This window comes from Ooceraea biroi, chromosome 7, assembly GCF_003672135.1.
Source record: "Ooceraea biroi isolate clonal line C1 chromosome 7, Obir_v5.4, whole genome shotgun sequence".
Lineage (NCBI taxonomy): Eukaryota > Metazoa > Arthropoda > Insecta > Hymenoptera > Formicidae > Ooceraea > Ooceraea biroi.
The window spans coordinates 4,043,222-4,061,511 of record NC_039512.1 but is presented as its reverse complement, the minus strand read 5'-3'; the positions used below and the strand labels follow the sequence as shown (position 1 = coordinate 4,061,511).

Below are 18,290 nucleotides of genomic sequence, written 5' to 3'. Positions count from 1 at the left end.
CAACGTATTAATACTTTCGTGCTTTTCTCTCTTCCCGGACAGCTTTGACACCCACCGCGTTCTTTCACCAAAGTATTTTCCTAGAACAATAGGAGCAAGAAATCCTGCGTGGCAGATCTATCGGTTTTGTTGGGAACGTATGTGTATGAGTAACGTAACGATTCGATTTTCGTTAATTGTTTCTCGAGTACAGACCGCAGCAAAGAAGTGGATTGATTTTATGCTGATAGGCTGCTCGATTAGGACGACAATGTAATATTTTTTTCTTTATTCGATAATTTTATTTAGAGATCGATAATCGACAATCAAAGAGATCTCTGAGTCAATTTCTGCTCGATGGGAATTTAGTCCGGAATATCTTATTTTCACATTTTATCCTCTCGATTCATCTCTGTTACGATTCCTCTTTTCTAATTCGTTACTTCCTGTAAATTGCGTCGAACGCTTTCGCAATTATGACTTTTATCTGCCTTTATAATTCCTCACTTTATTTCGTAAATCTCATTCCCTCTCTTTCGAAATATTCATTTGGCTACACCTTCGAGATTCGAGATTCAGATCGGCAGGAATCGTGATCGATGTAAAGAAGCGCATCGCCGGATGGAGAACAACATCGATAAAAAATTACTTTTCTAACGATCATATTTATATTATTATGATTATGTCATGGCGCGTTGCAGATTATTACGTGCACGGCATGATCGTCATTAAATTTGGAATTCGTACGCGTACATTCTTTCGAACATTACACAGAAAACGTCAGGGACATGCTTTATGCTTGAGGGAGGGTGGTGTGCGAACCCCCGTGTGACTTTCCGCGATCGTGCAAACGGTACTCGGCGACTTTATTATTACGAACGACGGCGAATGTAATTGACTGCAGTTATACTCACGATCTACGTGGGACTTCCGGAGGCGATTCGCATCTTCACCGTGACACAGCGTATAGAGGTTCTTCCCCGTTAATTCGTCGGCCGTGTAGTCCAGCAATTCGGAAACCCTGAGGACACGAGTTGCAAAGCACGAATTATATTAAAAATTTGCGAAGATGTGCGCAAATGGAAGTACGATTACAGTCGTATGAGTTCTTGCGCAAGAGTGGTACTCACTTTGGCTCGCAATGTGCTATCCGAAAGTCGAAATTAATTCGTGTGACGAACATATCGGACTCGAGGCGAATTTCGTGTACGCTCGGCGGTGGGAGCGCGATGGCTAATCCGACCATACCCATCAAAGGTGGAACGGACTTTCTCGTATGGCTAAATATATACTGTGGCCTCAAACGACACAGCAACAACACGACCTGTGTACGCGGGTTGAAAACAAAAAGTTTTAATTTGAATCTTTATTTAATTTTAATCTAATTTAAATTTAATCGATTAAACTTTAATCTTTGTGCCATCTTGTCTTTTTAAGCTACGTCGTTGTGTATTTTGTTTCGAGAAAATGAGCAGAAAGATCGAGTTTTATTAAAATTAATTACGCGCGGATTCGCTTACCCGGTAACCCGACGATTTGAAATGACACCCCCTTTTCGTCAAGGTGGATTTCATCCTAACGCAAAACGCTCGGTCGTACCCCTTGTACAGTCCGGTCGACGTTAGCGCCATTACCGAGGATACTGAAGATATGAGAAGAAATTGAGTGTCCGCTCGAAACATGCTCGAGACAAGTACAATATGCATTAAAAAAAAAGTAATGATGCAGAGTATTATACCATCAGGATTCGCGGTAGAAGACGAACCGTGGTCTTCAGAAGCGCCGCTGCTCGGCGAAGCTAGACCAGAATTCGACGAATGCGGGGCCGAGGTACTCGTCGACGATGCGAGTCCAAGACCAAGCTGTTCGGCGACTTCGGCGTGATCTTGCTGATGGACGTAATCGAAAACGCTCGACCCCGTCATCTCTACCTGAAATTAAGGACAATCTCCTTTTGTTCATGACGGGACTTATCTTCGTTTTCGAAACACAAGTGCTCCTGGTCGAGGTATCTCAAGTCGCGCTTGAATTTTGGCATCGCGCGGGGTAGGGGTGCGTAGGTACCCTCCGGGGTGCCTCAAAGAAGCGAGGGAAGCTGCAGCAGCCGTCGCGGCCGCGGCGGTCGCACTCGCGGCAGCCATGTTCGTGCCAACGTCGGTTTTCCGTCGGTTTTCCGAATCCCCGAAACACCCTATTGATTGCCCCACGAGCTTCGCAGAACCGAGAGCTGGTACACCGGTCACCTCCCGTGCCTCCTCGCTTTACCCCGCGCCGCTTCCACTCTCTTTCCCCGTCCACCTTCGCTCGCGGCATTAGGAATGGCGAACACGCCGCCGTGCAGAGGCTACGTGAGCCGCATGCGACCACCTCCGCCATCCACCCATCCTTCCCCCCTTCTATGTCATGCTCGCCGTCGTGCCAGCCAGTATGGCCGCCAACTCGTACAACCTTCTCCTCTTTTCCTCCCTTGACCTCTCCTCCTTATTCTTCTACAACGCTATCAACTTTTCCTTCTCCTCCTCTTTCGCTACCTCCGCCACCATCGGCACCGCCACCACCACCGCCACCACTACTGCTTTAACGCTTCAACCTCCTTCTCTTCCGTCAACTTTTCCCTCCCCCATGTGCCTTTATACCTTTCCACTATCTCTGGCCTTCCGGCTGAAGATACAAGTTGCATTCGCGCGTTGGCGCGGCCGCGTTGCTTTTTATTCGCTTTCGCTTTCTCGTTATCGTTATCACTTTTCTCACTCTACGCACCCCCAACCCCGCACACTCGCCTGCTCCATTGGCTTCATCGACATCTCGCTGCGGCGAGCCACGCTTACCTGTGAGAGGCCGAGATATATCGAAACGGTCTCGGATATGTACAGGAATCTGCCATCAGCCGCGACAGCCATCGCGAAGCCGTCCAGGGACTATAGCGACAGAAAATACGAGACACTTGAGGAACTATGCATCGAGTATTTCCAAACGAAATAAAAATTCCTCTTGAGCGTTTATATGGACTCCCGAAAAAATGAATAAATTCGACAAAAACAAGCTTTCAAATTATTTTCTATTTAAGAAATATATTTAAATTATATTTAAATTAGTTCGATATATTAGTATATTTTTGATTATTAATTGAAATTTTGAAAAACCATCGAGAATAGTACTAAAAGTCTACCCGAGATCCTTATGTAACTCGCTGAATGCGTTATTGCTTATAGGGGTGAGATAGCAGAGTAAACTCACCTGCAATATGTGGGTACCTTGATGAATTTCGAAATGATCTATCGCCGCAGATGACGATGATCTGACTCGGTTAGCACCTGCGAATGGACATAGCATTAACTACATTAAAAATGATAACGTACAACAATAAACGCCTTATGTGTGTTAATTTCTTAACTAGCGGAGTTAATTCTTTATGAATTGTAATATCTTCTAAATGAAACGAATCTCAGTTTTCAGTTGATACAATTTGGTATACCTAATTTTAATTACTTTTATTTGGTCCATTCTAGCGGCCGAAATTTTGAAGCTTGTATTTTCAGATGATGATTGATGACGTAACGCTAAACAGTTACAATAAATCGGCATGTATTTATCGAGAGAAAGGTATCCTCGATTGATCAGCGATACGTGACTCACGCGGGTACGCGCGGTGTCGAGTTGAACCATCGCTTCTCGACCCCTTTTGCGCCTTCTTTCTCCCCTCGTTTAACAAACAAGACGGGCTACTTCTTACCGTAATAATAATCCTACGCTCCCCACAGTAGTCCGTAATGAAAGACTTAGAAGACTCGATCAAACTCGCGCGCGAACCGCTTAATCTCGTAAGTCCATCGGGATGAGGCGGACGAACTCGACTCATTGGACTGACCCTAAGTTCGGGTTTTCGGTCAACAAGGTAATGCCGATATTTCCTACCGTATGAGGCCGGACTCTGGGATAATCTAACTGGATTTCGTCTTGACGAACGCTTTTGTTCTCCCACAATTATAATACTCCTTTCGTCAATGAAGATTAACGAGCCCTCTCGTATCATCTCGATCCTTTAAGGTGCGTTTAGATCTATCGCCAAGATAAAAGAGCGATAAGAGCGATAAGAGCGATTCTCATTAATATTCCTATTATGCGTGAAACGATCGATCAAAATATTCTCTTTTTCAATCGAAAGTATTATGTGTCGTAATCGAAACAATTATAATCGCACACGTGTATAGATACGTACGTTCACGTGTCTTCGTCCGTTACTCTCTCCGCGGCCCTCGCCATTTATCACAATATTTTGACAAATATAACTTGACCGTGTGTGCTTTCGGCAGCTAGACAAATATCCCGTACCGGTATTTCTGAACAAAAATATTACGTAATTATCGCATAAGGGCTGTCGATCGATCATTCTTTCGCGGGGTACCTTCTTCCCTCACGAATGGAAAAAATTCTCGCGCCTCGAAATCTCGAATCATTTTACTCGGTTAAGTCGAGAGGCCTCGTTCCCGCGCCTGTTCTGACGTGCGGTGCGAAGAGAAAAGGGGCGCACTGGATTTAGTTTGACGAGGAGTTGCGGCAGCGATGCGCGGCACCTAACTCAATTTCGTTAGTTTAGTTACATTGGTGGTTGGTAACGCGAGGCGCGCGCGCGTAGGGGTTGTCGTGATTAGATTTTCATGTGGATAGTGGTAGAGGTACCTAAGCCGCGTATACGTACCGCGTACGTGCGGAACCTCTCTAGCTTTTCGCGACCCTCCCGCACACTGTAAATATTAACTCAACCAGCATTCCCCTTGCACTCCGAAAATATGCGGTGGCTATGTGTAAGACAAGTTTCCCGACAAGTTCAACGGCGGTATCTTCGCGATCTTTCTTCGCGAGGGAGGATTTTCTTCTCACCGAGTAAAGCAGATGCACATTTGTTCCCGACAATCAACCGCTCTTGTTAATGCTCTCCCCTTTTCTCAAAAAACTTGCTTCGTCTGCGTAACGAGGAGTATAAACTCACGCAGTAACAAGTGTAACAGTATATCTTCAACTGGCAAACGAGAGATTGTGGGAGCGGCGAAGCAAAAATGCGCTAAAAGGTAGTGACTACTCCCTTTTCGCTAAATGAAGCACGAGAATGAAGAAGGTCCGCGGCGATCTTATCGTTCGATGATTGCCGACAATTCTCTATTACTATGTATCTAGAAATCTCTCGCCGGCTGCATGGTCACTGGAATTATAAAGGGTATCTGAAAGCTCGATCTATTACCAACGAGCTTACGTGTTTCCTCAAGAACCATTGTCCAATCTTCGATGTAATCCCAGCGTGTCCCGCCGCTTGTTGTTTCGCGTAGAATTATGCGGACCGATAGTATTTCATCAGACCGAGTAGTTGTCAGACGCGATATCGCGAGCTAGACATTTTCGCAAACGTTCCTTCATCCATTTTTATAAATCGAATTACTGTACAGCGTCGTGACACGACGTCGGTTCTTTCTGATAACAGAAGACACGTGTCTGCCGAACAAGCGCTATTCGTAATCGAAAATAGGCTGACAATGAGTATTCGCTGACTCGAACGCGATTATAGCACGACTTTGCAAAACAACCCTTATTTCTCTCTCCATTTTTTGTTTTTTATATTTACACATTTAACTGCGAAATATGTCAAATACAAAATGCGTGTATTGAAAAATGGGGAATTTATATTAGGTAGGCGCATACGACGAGATACTGTGACAATACATTTTATACGTGTCCGTCGCAATAGCAGTCTACTCTACTGCAAACGACGCGAGAGCAAAGGAATTATAACGCGGCTGACTTCCTCTCTTATTCTTATCCCTAGAGAGAAAGTTAGGTCTACGGAATATGGGTCCCGATCCCTATTAACAGTTCGGATGACTCCCCCGTCCGAGGTTAAATGCTGATCCATCAAGAAACATCATCGGCAGATATATCTCTATTGGGTCGGCCGCTCGAGCTACGTCTATTGGAATAAATTAGGAAAAATGTTCTTTGTCGCTATTGATATTACATCATTATATCATATCGATGTATATATTTTTTAATTTGCGACACCAGAAAGACCAACAAACTTTACTTAAGTTTTACAGTAATTACAGCTATAGTTTTACAGCTACGATAAAAGCTTTGCGAATTTAATACGGAGGAAGAGATCAGAATCCATTGCCTAATCGTCGATAAACGACAAAGTCGATGAAATGCAAGAACTTACCTTTGACAGATTTGGTGGGCGTCGAACCGTCACGAGACCACGGCGGATCACCGTGACTGGAGAAGTCGCGTAGTTTGAGATACGAAATTGTTAGCCTTATTATGGAAGCTTTGTCCAGCTGGGAAGTAATGGCCGCCGGTAGGGGAAGCATCTTCGCGAGCTCGTAGAACTCAAAGTTCTCTTTACCACGTCGCGATCTCGCTGCGTCTCTGCTTTTCTCCTTACGCAGCTCCAGAATACTGTAATTCAAACATGCATACGGTTACAGCGGAGAAACAGTACACCCCTCTGGGATTACAGTAGGTAGATGCTGTAAATCATCAGTTGGCAATCAGTTTGCGTGTACAGTGTCCCCAAAGAAATGTCAAATAACTTGCGGAAAAGCGTTTAATCCTTTAACCAACCAACCTGACGAATACATTAAACAACCGTACCATTTGGGAACGGCGTAATGCCAGATCTCGTTTAATTTAGGATATTGATCAAAGGATTAATCAAGTTCGACAAACATCCTCGCAAGCTTATAGGTTCGAACGCTAGGCTGGTCATAGAGGAAGACGGCGATCGGCCCGCGAATTCCATACTTCCCGTCGCGTTCCTTTTGAGGATCTTCGCGTTCATTGCGACGTGTCTTTTAATGGAGAGTAACCGCGAGGAGCACTGTATGGTGGGAGTTATTATTTTGCGCAAATGCGCGCACAGTGCGGCGTACGGCGGCGAAGCTGAAATTATGCGGTCGCGCAAATAGGTATAAAGGAGGAGAGGCGTGGCGATGCGTCGTACAGTGCGACTACCGCTTAAGCGGCATACATTATTCAAGCGCTATGAAGCCCATGTTTACTGACAAGCCAGCGAATGTGTCCGCGACTGAACATCGATGTAACGTAACCACGCCCAATGGACGGCCCCTCGGTACCGGTTTTACATTTAAACTGCAAACATCGGCCAATGAAACGGCGATGTGCGTTGCACAAAATCTATACGCTTCTTGGTGTCTCTTGGTCATCAACCTTTCGTTAATGACGAATCGCTTACCCGGAATTGACGTAAGTGAACCACGTTGAACGTTTCTTCAGAATGCCACAAAGACATTTGCTCGATAAACTAACGCTTTCTTTAATCCATTTTTGCGATGAAATTTAAACAAGTCATCATACACGTAGTTGAATATACGAATGTTAATGCAGTTAGTCATTGGCTGCTTTTCGTCCTGAACGGCAATACGCAATTAATTTTTTCTGCTTGAGAGTATTCCATCTTTCTTGGTACGCGAAAACCGAAAAGTGCGTAACACCCCGTGAAATCTGTCCCCAGAAAGGCATCAAAGTTAAGAGTTAGCCCATTAACTAACTTCCGTCGTTTCTAACGGAGGCCGAAGAAGCATAGCGGAAAAGTCGGTGGTTTGAAGCCGAAATGATTCGAGGCGCGATGGGATTTTTATTCGTTCGCTATTGCGCTTAACGACTGTAAAACGCTTGTGCTTTCCCTACCGAGTCCGTTCCTCCCTCGCGCGAGATGTGCCAACACGATGGTAACCCATTATGACCATTCTCGCTGCGGCCCGAACAGGGACCGGAAGTCGTAAAAATGAAAGAAAGGGGAGAGAGCATCCCCAATATAAGCCGCTACTGTGTCGGAATCTTGTTTTGGCATTTTACAGGCATCCCGCGCGACATCCGAACCTCCCCCGCTCTTGCCGAAGTTCTAGGCAGGCTTTCGTTCTTGTCCCAAAGGGATAATGACAGATTCTTCCCTTCCGTGGCGTTCACCAAATGATCGACTATAAACTTTGCATCTGACAGTACGCTTAACTTTTCTGGTGATACTCAATATTTGCACTTCTTGTTGGATCTCTCGTTTTTCACGCGCTTTTGATTTTACTATACTCTTAGCCTTTCATTTTCTCTTCACTGCATCAAACATATATTTTTAATGTTAATATATATATATATATATAAACTGTCTCACATAATCACTACATATCTTTTTAATAACTGATTTTTTAGTTAGATATATGAAATCAATATTCTATTGTATATCTTTACGTTAATTATCCTATTCTTGTTTTTAACAAAGATATCGCGCTTTCCGGAGGCGAGATTGAGATGATTAAAAGCCGACATTTCCACCGATGACTGGGCAGAGGTAAAGAACACAAGGAGAAAAGAGATGTAGCTTCCTTTTTCTCTTTGACCGTGCCGAATCTATTCCCCAAGAGGAACGGAACTTAACCGGAGGAAAGCTAAGCCTAAGCACGAAGCAGCTGCCCTCGTACGCGCCGAATCGTTCGGCCGGGCGTCTGCAGACGTGTGAAAATAAAATTACGCCCAACTTTCGGTCAAATTGCTTGGAATTGGGCGGCGGTGGGGCTCGCGAGTCCCGAAAGTCCCGCGGGACCGGAGATAGTGGTCCCTCGCGCAACCATCGCCGGGAGTATCCTTAGCGATCCTCGAGAAGGCTACCAAAGGCGCGCCGCTACCGCGCTGGCGTCCTCTTGCCTTCTAAGTGCTGCCCATCAATAATTCAGCAGAGAGCTATGACGAGCCGCCCTCGGATATCCGCAACCCTCCGCTCTTCGTTTTTCGCGACTCGGATCCTCGAATCGCCACCGCTGAGACTTGCGAGAAGTGGCAGCTGGGCGTAATAATCGGCCGGATTACCGAAACGGATAACATCGTTTCCCTATGTTGGCGTTGCATCGGGTGACACGGGAAGGTTTCCGAACTTTAATGTATAGGCACGCGGCTGGCAACTGAAAATTTTTGTTGTTATAAATTATTTCTCCAAAACGGATCAGATTATGTAACAAACATTTGTCGTGTTAATAACAATATTCGGGATATTTCGAGTAATACCATCAATGACGACAATTTTTGTCAAGACAATAATATTAGAAGGATATTAGAGTCTTATGCGAATTTATTGTTATAATTTATAGTTCAACGTTCACAGTTTACAGTAATTTATAAAGTAGTTTTCATGCGGATCTATATCTCTATCGCAATGTTATATTTTCTCGCAATATAAAATAAAATTGCAAAATGCTCTCAGAGTACAGAAATATATCTGTAAGAGGATATTACCGTTTTATAAAATAAAATTATATTACGAGAAAATCGCGCAGTACGTAATCGTGCGGGAACGTTCGAAACCCCTTCACGACTCCCAACGATGGTCGTTCCCGAGCTTATCGATATGATTTCTTGACGACGGGGTGGGTAGAAATGGTATTGGCAACCGTCGAAATTATAATGCGCATCGCAGCGCGGGCTCATCGACTAATTCAATTAAACGATTCATTTGCCGGTCCGAAGCACCACCTGAGGGTATGTCTCGTTCTGTCTGTATTTCCACGTCCATGTGTTCACGCCTCTGTGTGCGTGAGCGCGCTCCTCGCTGCGGAAGAGGAACGTGAGCAGGAAAAGGACGAACGGACCTTCCAACCTACTCCCCGGAGAGTCGTAGCCTCGCGCAACAATACAATGCTCCTAATGTTACGGCTCCAGTTTCGACATAATTTTCTTTCGCGGCCCCGCTGGGGCAGAAGAAGGGGGTGGCTATCGAGTGCCCGGGCTTTTGTAACGTTTCGGCAAAAATGTCATTTCCGCTGACCGTCCGATAACGAGGAGCGAAGAATAAGTTTTACGGCGCTACGCCGCCGATTAGATTCGGGACTGGCATCGTAAACTCGGATTACTCTGAGTGGGATTTTCAATAAAAATGGTATACCGCGGAGCATAACGCTGATCCGCAAAGCTTTCCGTTCGCTCAGCAGTCCGTCCCGAAGAGACGTAACGACGCTAATCACGATCGTCGTCGATTCGACAAACTCTTTCGCAAAATCGTCAAAAAGTATTGCGAACGTTTGTCTTTTGCCGCTTATGTTTTTATTCGGCGTCATGAATAATTCACGGTACATCCCTCGCCTCTAGTGGACCAAAGCACAGTCCGCGATTTCATTCATGATGCAACGCTTGAATCATGTCGAGTTTTATAAGCGAGCGCGAAGCAGATAACGTTGCGCGTGTAAATTTTTGCGGTGTTACGTAATTACGCGGATATATAGGACGAGTTTAGAACGCTTCGTTGCAAAACGCGACAAGCGAATGGAAGAAACGCTCGCGTTTGAGTAATTTTTATGGTCGCATCGCCGTTTCTGGATTCTACTGGCTTAGCTTCCTCGAAAATAATAATACATCGCATCGGAGTTTCCTATCGGAGTGTATGCTACGTATTCCAATATTCATTGTGATACGGCAGATAAGAGCGCAAGTTAAGGAAATGCTTTTCGTGGAACTGGGCGGGATCTGAATGGAAGCGGATAAAAACAAGAAAAGAAGTAACGCCGGGAGCACTAAAGCATCCCGCTGCATCCGCGGACGTAAATCACGACCGCCGCACGCATGCATGCATGCATGCGCTCTACTCATCTACAATAAAACGGAGGAAAGAAGAAAGAAAGGGGGAAAAATGAAAAGAGCGGAGAGAGTCGAGACGCGATATGCGCGACTGCGAGAGGGCGAGAGTGCGGGTAGATAGAGAGACGGAGGGAAGTTGGCTCCTGATGACGCGCAGATAAGGGAGGGCTTAAAGTCTACGTGATGAGCTTCCCGATGCGGAGGAGCGGAGGTCGAGCCTGAGAACTTTCGGTAAATGCACTTGTAAGAGCTGTTTCTTCTTTCCTTTACATTTTGGACGCGACCCCAAACTCTCCCCCTTCCTCGATATCAAATCCAGTTTATAGCGCAAAGAGCTTTGCTATGGTTTTTGTGTTTCCACGTTGCGTCTTCTCTAATGTCCGGATACAATTTGTCGGCTGACGATTACTTTTTTTGTTGTCATTATGATCAAGATTATCGTGAAAAGAATGTAACAGTATCTTAGAATACCTTTAAACGTTATCGAGAGAAAAAGAAATATAAATTATACATACAAATAATTAATAATATCAATTGTGTGATATCTTTTGAAGAAATTCTATTACTTATTCATCGTAATATATTATTCAAACAATTATTTAAAAAATGATTAAAAAGGTATGAAAATTATGTATTGTGTGTATGTAAGAGTAACTAATAAAATTTCTCTTGAAAATGATATCGCTCTATGAAAAGATTGGATTGGTTCAGGCTTGAACACCCACTGAAAAGTTAAGTAGCCAACGTTCGGTCGGCTGACAGAGAAAGCATGGAGTTTCGAAAGGCCTCACGTCCGTGGCTCGCATCCGGATGCGCCGGTGTCTTAACTTCCGGGAACGTGAGCCTGTCGTAGCCGCGCGGCGTGGCGCATCGGTGCGACACGGTCTCATCGTCAGAGACGAATATGAACCGCGGTCACTGATCTCTGAGCCAAAGCTAATTGTTTCATAGTGACTACATAACATATCATATTCTTCAGTTTTACCAATTTTTACAATAAAAACAGATCGTTGGTCAAGAACAAAAATAGTTATAACATCTTTTGCGGAATTTAGTCAAATGGCTATCAAAATAGAATTTATACGCCAATTTAATAAATTAATTTTATCAGAATAAGCTAGCTAAATGTAACAATGAAACAATAAATTATTAAATATGAGAAGTGGTAATAAGGAAAGTATGCAGAATTCTTTACTATTGCCTTCCGCCCTCGCCTCTGACGTTGATTCGATGTATGATTAAGTTCTAGTCGAATCGCACCAGCGCGATCGGTTCGTTACTGGTGATGTCGGAAAATCAAAATAAAGGTATATTGGAAGGAAGATAAGGGCGACAGGCCAAAGGTAACATTGACGGCTCCCCCGGTTGCCCCGTCAGCATCAGCGTTCCTCCGATATCGCATCGGGTTTACGGCCGCCGCGTGACGTACTCGTCTGCCCCATTGGTTTACCACCCTTGCGCCTTATACCTACCGCCACCCATCACCATTCCCATTATCCACTCACTGTGACAGAGCTCTCTTGGGACCGTACCCTGTACTACGGCGGCTCTTTCATCCGATTTCGAAGGGCCGCGGAAATTCTCGATGTCAACCGCCTCTTGTCGTACCTGCGTAATTTGTCGGACGGGACATGGTTACATCAGGAGATATGAATAATACGCGATGTACCGGAATCGAGTGGTCGCACGTTTTTCGACCCTCGTGGGCTCTCAGGGATAGCTGTGAAGTTAGTCTTACGAACTACCCTGTGTGTGTAAGCTATAATACTTGGAAACTTATGGCGCGGTTTGAAACAATAAATCGTAACTCAACGAGAATTGTTGACAATCGATTGGCTGATCAAAATGATCGATCGATAGTTCGGTATGAACGTGAATCGCGCGACTTAATGAATAATAAGTTTAATAAATGAAGTAATTCGCGCTCGCAATGAATGTTCCACCGCGGTATCGCGGGTCGATCGCCGTCCGAGATGCAGCGGCTTGTTAAAGAACGGCGATAATGATAACTATGAAGCATTACATAATTAGAGAAATAAGTATAAGAGAAACAACATGCCCTGGCTCGAGGAGAGGACCCTGACTCTGTTTGTACGGGACACAGAGGTCCGCCGGTACGAACCAGGAGTGCGTGAACGCGGGGTTGATGTTGAGCGCCCCAGCGGCCCCCTGATGGGGTCCGCCGACACCGACACCGACCCCAACCGGGCTTTGTCGTTGAAAGCCCCCATAATCCATGGCCACCTGATACGGCAACATTTCTTCTACGTCGCGTCGTCACTTATCGTCACTTATCAACGGTCTATCAACGGTCTCTCGCGTGTGCACTGGTCACTGGTCGCGCGCGCGGTACACAAACTGGCACTCGAGCCGACACACGGTGCCGTCCGGGATGATCATCCTCGTCATCATCGCGCGTGCCCGACCGTCGACACCGACGTCAACCGATTGGTCGGCATTTCCTTTGAATTGCCCGCGACGCGCTCGTCAAATCCGGGGATCGAGGGTGACGGAAGCGCGGAAAGCTAAACGGCCGTTCGGCCGTCCGGGTTCGTGACCGAGCGAGCGACTAGATGGGACTGTACCATCCACGGAGCGAGACGTCGCTGGCGCACCGAGAGGACGAAGGAGTCGGGAGAGTACGTGAATAACGGGAGCGTGCGCCGAATAACGGGCGGAGTTATCCCGCCCACGAAACGCCCTGCTCGACGAACGATGCTGCTTTCCAGCGTGACGCGCGTCCGCCCACTACCTGCCTTATTTCGTCGACATCGTCGTCTTCGTCTTCGTCTTCGTTCACGTCTTCGTCCCCGTCTTCGCGTTCGTCGTCGCCCGTCCCCGTCGTGGCAATTCCGCTTTGCTCGAGAGTCGGAGGTAGCTCTTTCTTCCTCTTTCCCGCATTACATGACGCGACGATGCAACCTCGTTCCTCTTCATCGAAGATGCCCCAAGCGACAAGATTCTCTCTTTGTGCAATTTTTATTTTTATATCTTTCACGTCGGAAGACCGTGATTGTTAATGCAGTATTATAATTAAATCGCCAACGTGGTGTAGAATATTCAGCGAGTTGGTCTTGATTAGTTGTAACTTTTTTATATAAGTTCTTGAATATACATGAATATATTTTTTTAAAATTTCTATATGATAAATTAAAGTGTCAGAGTTTATTCGCCATGATGTCGGAACTATCAAATCTCAGGCGAGTCTTTCGATATTCATCTTGTGAAATCGTAATTTTTACAGTTTTTAACGGACATTTGTAGTATTCACAAACTTGTCACACATTATGCATGATTTTATAACAATTTATATGTCTAGAATTGTCTGTTTTCTATCTTAAAGGAAGGAATTTGTCAATTAAATTAAAAAATGTCTTATTTCGATCTTTCCTTGTAACGCCATTATGCCACTCGACGAAGAAAATTCGGGATGATTAATAGAGCCGAAATTTTCGAAGACTTGAAATTCTCTCTCTCTCCCTCGTCTATTTTATAAAGAAAATAGTATATCAAAGCGAGAGTATATCCACAGTCGAAATTACGCGGACAAATTAGTCTAAAGACTATTTGTAACTCGATGCATCTATCGATCTCACAGATACGTAACAGTCTCCCAGTAATACGTGTAATCTTAATGCGAATCAGCTCGAGCTGCGTAAGATATACCGGTCTAGGAATTAGCCGGCATCGTCGCGAGTAGATCTGCGATAAATGAATAACATTCAGTGATGTAGAACCAGAGATGTAGAACTAAATTAAGACCGCAGCTATGTATATTTCCTTCGCCAGCAATATTTTAACATGAAAGTATTGTTGCAACAAATTAGTAACACGTACAAAAATACCTACGAACTTCAACAACCACTCATGTCTCGAGTGGAAGTCGCTCGCGCGACGAAAGAGAGTAGACGGTCGTTCGCGTTTCTAGACTTAGACGACGAGAATCTAGCAGGTACGAGACGATCGAAGCCTGACACGGGAAACGACGCATCGGCATTGCTAGATACGACGAGCTCGCTGTGTACTTAGCATGCATCCCCGATACGAAGGATTCCTTATTGTATCGTTGCACGTGAGCGTAATGCACAAATATGAACTTGGCTGCGGGCTCGTACCTACGGAGCCTCGGTGATAACTCCGTTCTCATAATCATACATATGGATGTCCTGTGCTCGTTGCCTCCACGATGGCTAGTACGTTGCTTATCCAAACAAAATAATACTCACCGTGATTGTCGAAGCTTCGTTACGTGTCAGTTAATCCGTGGATAGATTATTTTCTATTTAATGCTTTTCAGAGAACAAGAGTCGCAAAAATACGTATATCGAATCGGGGGGTTGGTATGACCCCCGTTTGCCCTGTCTAACTGTCAACGATCAGATGGTGGACGTCGTTAAGATGATATACACGCTATCGGAACGGCCGCGGGCAAATTTGTAATCGGAGATATGGATTGAAGCACGTTAACCCGATGGTTAATCGGCTGTTTCTTCAATCGGATAATATCGCTTTCAGATATATAACGATCCGTATCTAACCCTTTCCGGGACAATGTATCAGTGCGGACATAAACGTCGGCCGTCGGGTAAAGAAGGGCCCCATAAAAGCCGCCGCCTCCGCGCGGCCCGCGGACGCGATAAGAGTTATCTCCATTCTCTAATTGAAAGTTAATTGGTCCACCGTTAGTTAGTCGTACGAAACCCGGCGCTTCGCTCCCGGTCGTCTACCACTCGGCTCGGGGCGGCAATTTAGGAACACTGTACCGACAATAATGAGACCCTATCTTATAGCGTTACCGCCGACTGCTACCGCTTCGGGTACACGTATTACCTACGACGGTGTTACGTGCGCCAAGTCCTCCCACGTGTTCGTAATAAACTGGCCCACCGCGTCTGCGTGTAATCGAGAATTTCCGACAAACACGTAGCAAACGCACGTACCTGAGACAGAAAGATTACGATCGGGTCTTCGAAGAGCGAAGAGCGAGTGCCCGGCTTGTGTTCCGGCTGCACACGTGTCCCCCAAGTAGTTACGCGTGTTGCACTGCAGTTGTGGTAGTGGTTACTGATTACCGGTAGACGGAAGAGATAATATCGCCCCGTGTAGAATAAACGAGAGTGGATGAGAATGCCGCGAGCGCGCGTCCAACGCGCGCCGATCACGTTGCGTCATTTGGAAAAACGATTGTCACGAAACACTGAATGAAAATATAGGACGAAATGTAGACACGTAGAGCAGTTTTCGATTATTAAGCTGAACAATCATAGTTTAACGAGCGTTCGAGCAGCATCGGAGACGTCTGCAGCAACAAAATGCAGGCAAAGATACCACGACAACGTCGCAAGATGGAAAAGGCGAGCACAGTCTCGCCTGTATGGGGATATTTGCCACGGGGCACGAGATATCGGAAAGGGGAAGGGATACCGTATAAGCGTATGCGGCTCCTATAATTTTTCAAATTGCACCGCTGTCATTCACCCTTCGACCTTCGGACTCGCGAACGGAAACACGTCGCTCTCTCCGATCTGCTGTCTGTCCTCTCCTTCCGTCTTTCTCCAACCCTCCCTCCATTCGCTTCCTCTCGTCTTCGCCTCTCGTGCCAAATTCTCCCTCCGCTTTCCACGGCATAAGGGGAGCCTGGCTACTAACGAGAAACGAAGTTATTTGAGGGTGCTACAGAAAGGAGTCGGACAATCATAATAATCAAGTGCGATTCGCGTTTATTGTTGGCGATTATTGCTCGCCACCCTCTTGGAAAAGCTTGGTGTCCTCCCGCCACCGCAACGGTGCTAATAAATAATAACAACCGAATGAATCTTCGCATCGCGGCGCGAAATAAATGGAGTTAAAAAGTTTACTGATAGCGAGAACTCCCGTGAGATAAGTCTCTGTGAAATATTTCGAGACGGCTCTTCCGGTCTCTCACCCGTGCCACTGCCACCGCCGGCGCACCATCGTAATGGTTAAGTTCATTTCACCATCATTAAATGAATCTTGCGTCTTCCGGAATTTATCTTTCTTAGAATTTATCATATTCGATGTTTGAATTTTTAATATTCAGAATTCTTTTAAATGATCTGATTCAAAAAGCTCTTATTGTACATGAGCGTATTTTATTATTTTATAAGAAACTATTGCGATAAAAAAGACAGTTGCTATTTAAATGTTTCATAGTGATAATTTTTCCTGAAATGCTGACTCTGTTCGCAAGCGAATTAAATCGCAATTCATTGATGACCGGATTATCGATAGATCAAAGTAAATCGATCGTTTGTCAATCATGTTACACGTTGGGCGTATTAAAATAAAAGAAGCGGGGATTTAGTGTACACAACGATCCCCGTGCGCTCGCGATTCATAATCGCGTTGGGGTTTCAATTACGTCTGTCGTCGAGAAAGATTAGCGAAACAAATTGCTTTTTCCCGCCGCCGGCTCGAGGCACATATTAGCGTAACTTTTTTAACATTAAAGGAAAAAAATTCTTCTCTTCACCCTGATACCAAAAAAAGGCGCACGTAGTTACGCTACCCTGTCACCCTCCCTGTCGCGCTACTTAATTATGCCTTGCTGTCTTCGTTCAGACCGAAGTAATCTCCTTGTCCTCCAATGTTCCTTCCAGGACGCAGGCTGCGTGCACATTCTTCTTGGGATATTACCTTTTTTTAAACGGTGCCATCCTGTCATCATCAATTATATGCGTAATTGATCGAGCACTGCGACATTGTTAACATTGTCTCGAATTATTTCTGTTCTCCAGAAATGTTCGTATCGTCAAAGGCTATTTTAACTGAAAATCTGATCGATTGCCCGCAACTGGAGTTGATTAGATTCTATTTACTGGACGCAAGTTTAGTGGTCCATCCCCCTTCGCTTCCGTCCGTCTCATCCCCTTCTGCAGCAAATCAACCGGTATGCGGGACTACAGAGCTTTCCTAGTCTATCGCTAATTTCGAGAAAGGAACGTTTGATCTGGCTATTCATTCGCAGCATTATGAAATACATCGCACATCGTATCAGATTGTTCAAACGCTGAGTTTTATCTACTTGTATGTCCATATTAAATGAACACATCTGTTAATGTAGATCATTTCGTTGATTTTGATTCGGTTTGTCTTTTTGGGACTGAAAGATGTAAAAATGTCGATTAGCGGCGAAAGAATCGTTTCTTTTCAGCTCGCGCGACAATCCTCCTGCATTCTTGCGCACGTCCGAGAGAACGTAGCAATTTTTGGACTTTCGAGCGTGCCGTGGCGTAGATTGACAAGCGGGCGAGGGGCAGCGAACTAGCGGTAGAAAATGGGGATCGGGGAAGGAAATAACAGGGTTCGGGACCCTATCGGCGGGGCAATCACATCCCCCTTCAAGAACACACTGGCATTCACTGAACTTTAAAATCAAATAATGCCTATTAAAATAACAATACGCGTCTCCGGCGAGCAGGTTAAACATTCCTCTCGCTATCTCGTGCTGTAACCCGCTCGCCTATGCGCATTACCATACGGGATCGGGTTACGACAATTACGTTACGTATCGCCATTGCCATACATACCGACTTGAGTCAGGGGCGTTTCTCCGCGCAAGCCCTCTAATATCTTAATCAAACCTGGAAGATGATTTGTTTTCGCCTACCAGTGATTTCTGTCCTATCGTCGCTCATCAACGGTACATAACGCACTCTTCCGAG

At 45.3% G+C, this 18,290-nt stretch overlaps 1 protein-coding gene across 6 annotated transcripts in view; it reads right to left on the bottom strand.

Moving 5' to 3' along the window:
* Positions 1–18,290, bottom strand: part of LOC105277583 (protein trachealess) — a 78,128-nt gene that overhangs the window by 3,950 nt on the left and 55,888 nt on the right. For 3 of the 6 annotated variants that reach the window (XM_011336023.3, XM_011336024.3, XM_011336025.3), the window contains 7 exons: positions 6,188–6,426; positions 3,217–3,293; positions 2,808–2,897; positions 1,718–1,910; positions 1,500–1,621; positions 1,110–1,303; positions 894–1,000 (listed from right to left, as the gene is read on the bottom strand). In XM_011336023.3, coding sequence (XP_011334325.1) covers positions 894–1,000; positions 1,110–1,303; positions 1,500–1,621; positions 1,718–1,910; positions 2,808–2,897; positions 3,217–3,293; positions 6,188–6,426 — 1,022 coding nt within the window. Of the gene's footprint in view, positions 1–893; positions 1,001–1,109; positions 1,304–1,499; positions 1,911–2,807; positions 2,898–3,216; positions 3,294–6,187; positions 6,427–12,664; positions 13,212–18,290 lie in introns of those variants that run through there. The other 3 variants (XM_011336027.3, XM_011336028.3, XM_026971378.1) reach the window with 3 other exon arrangements.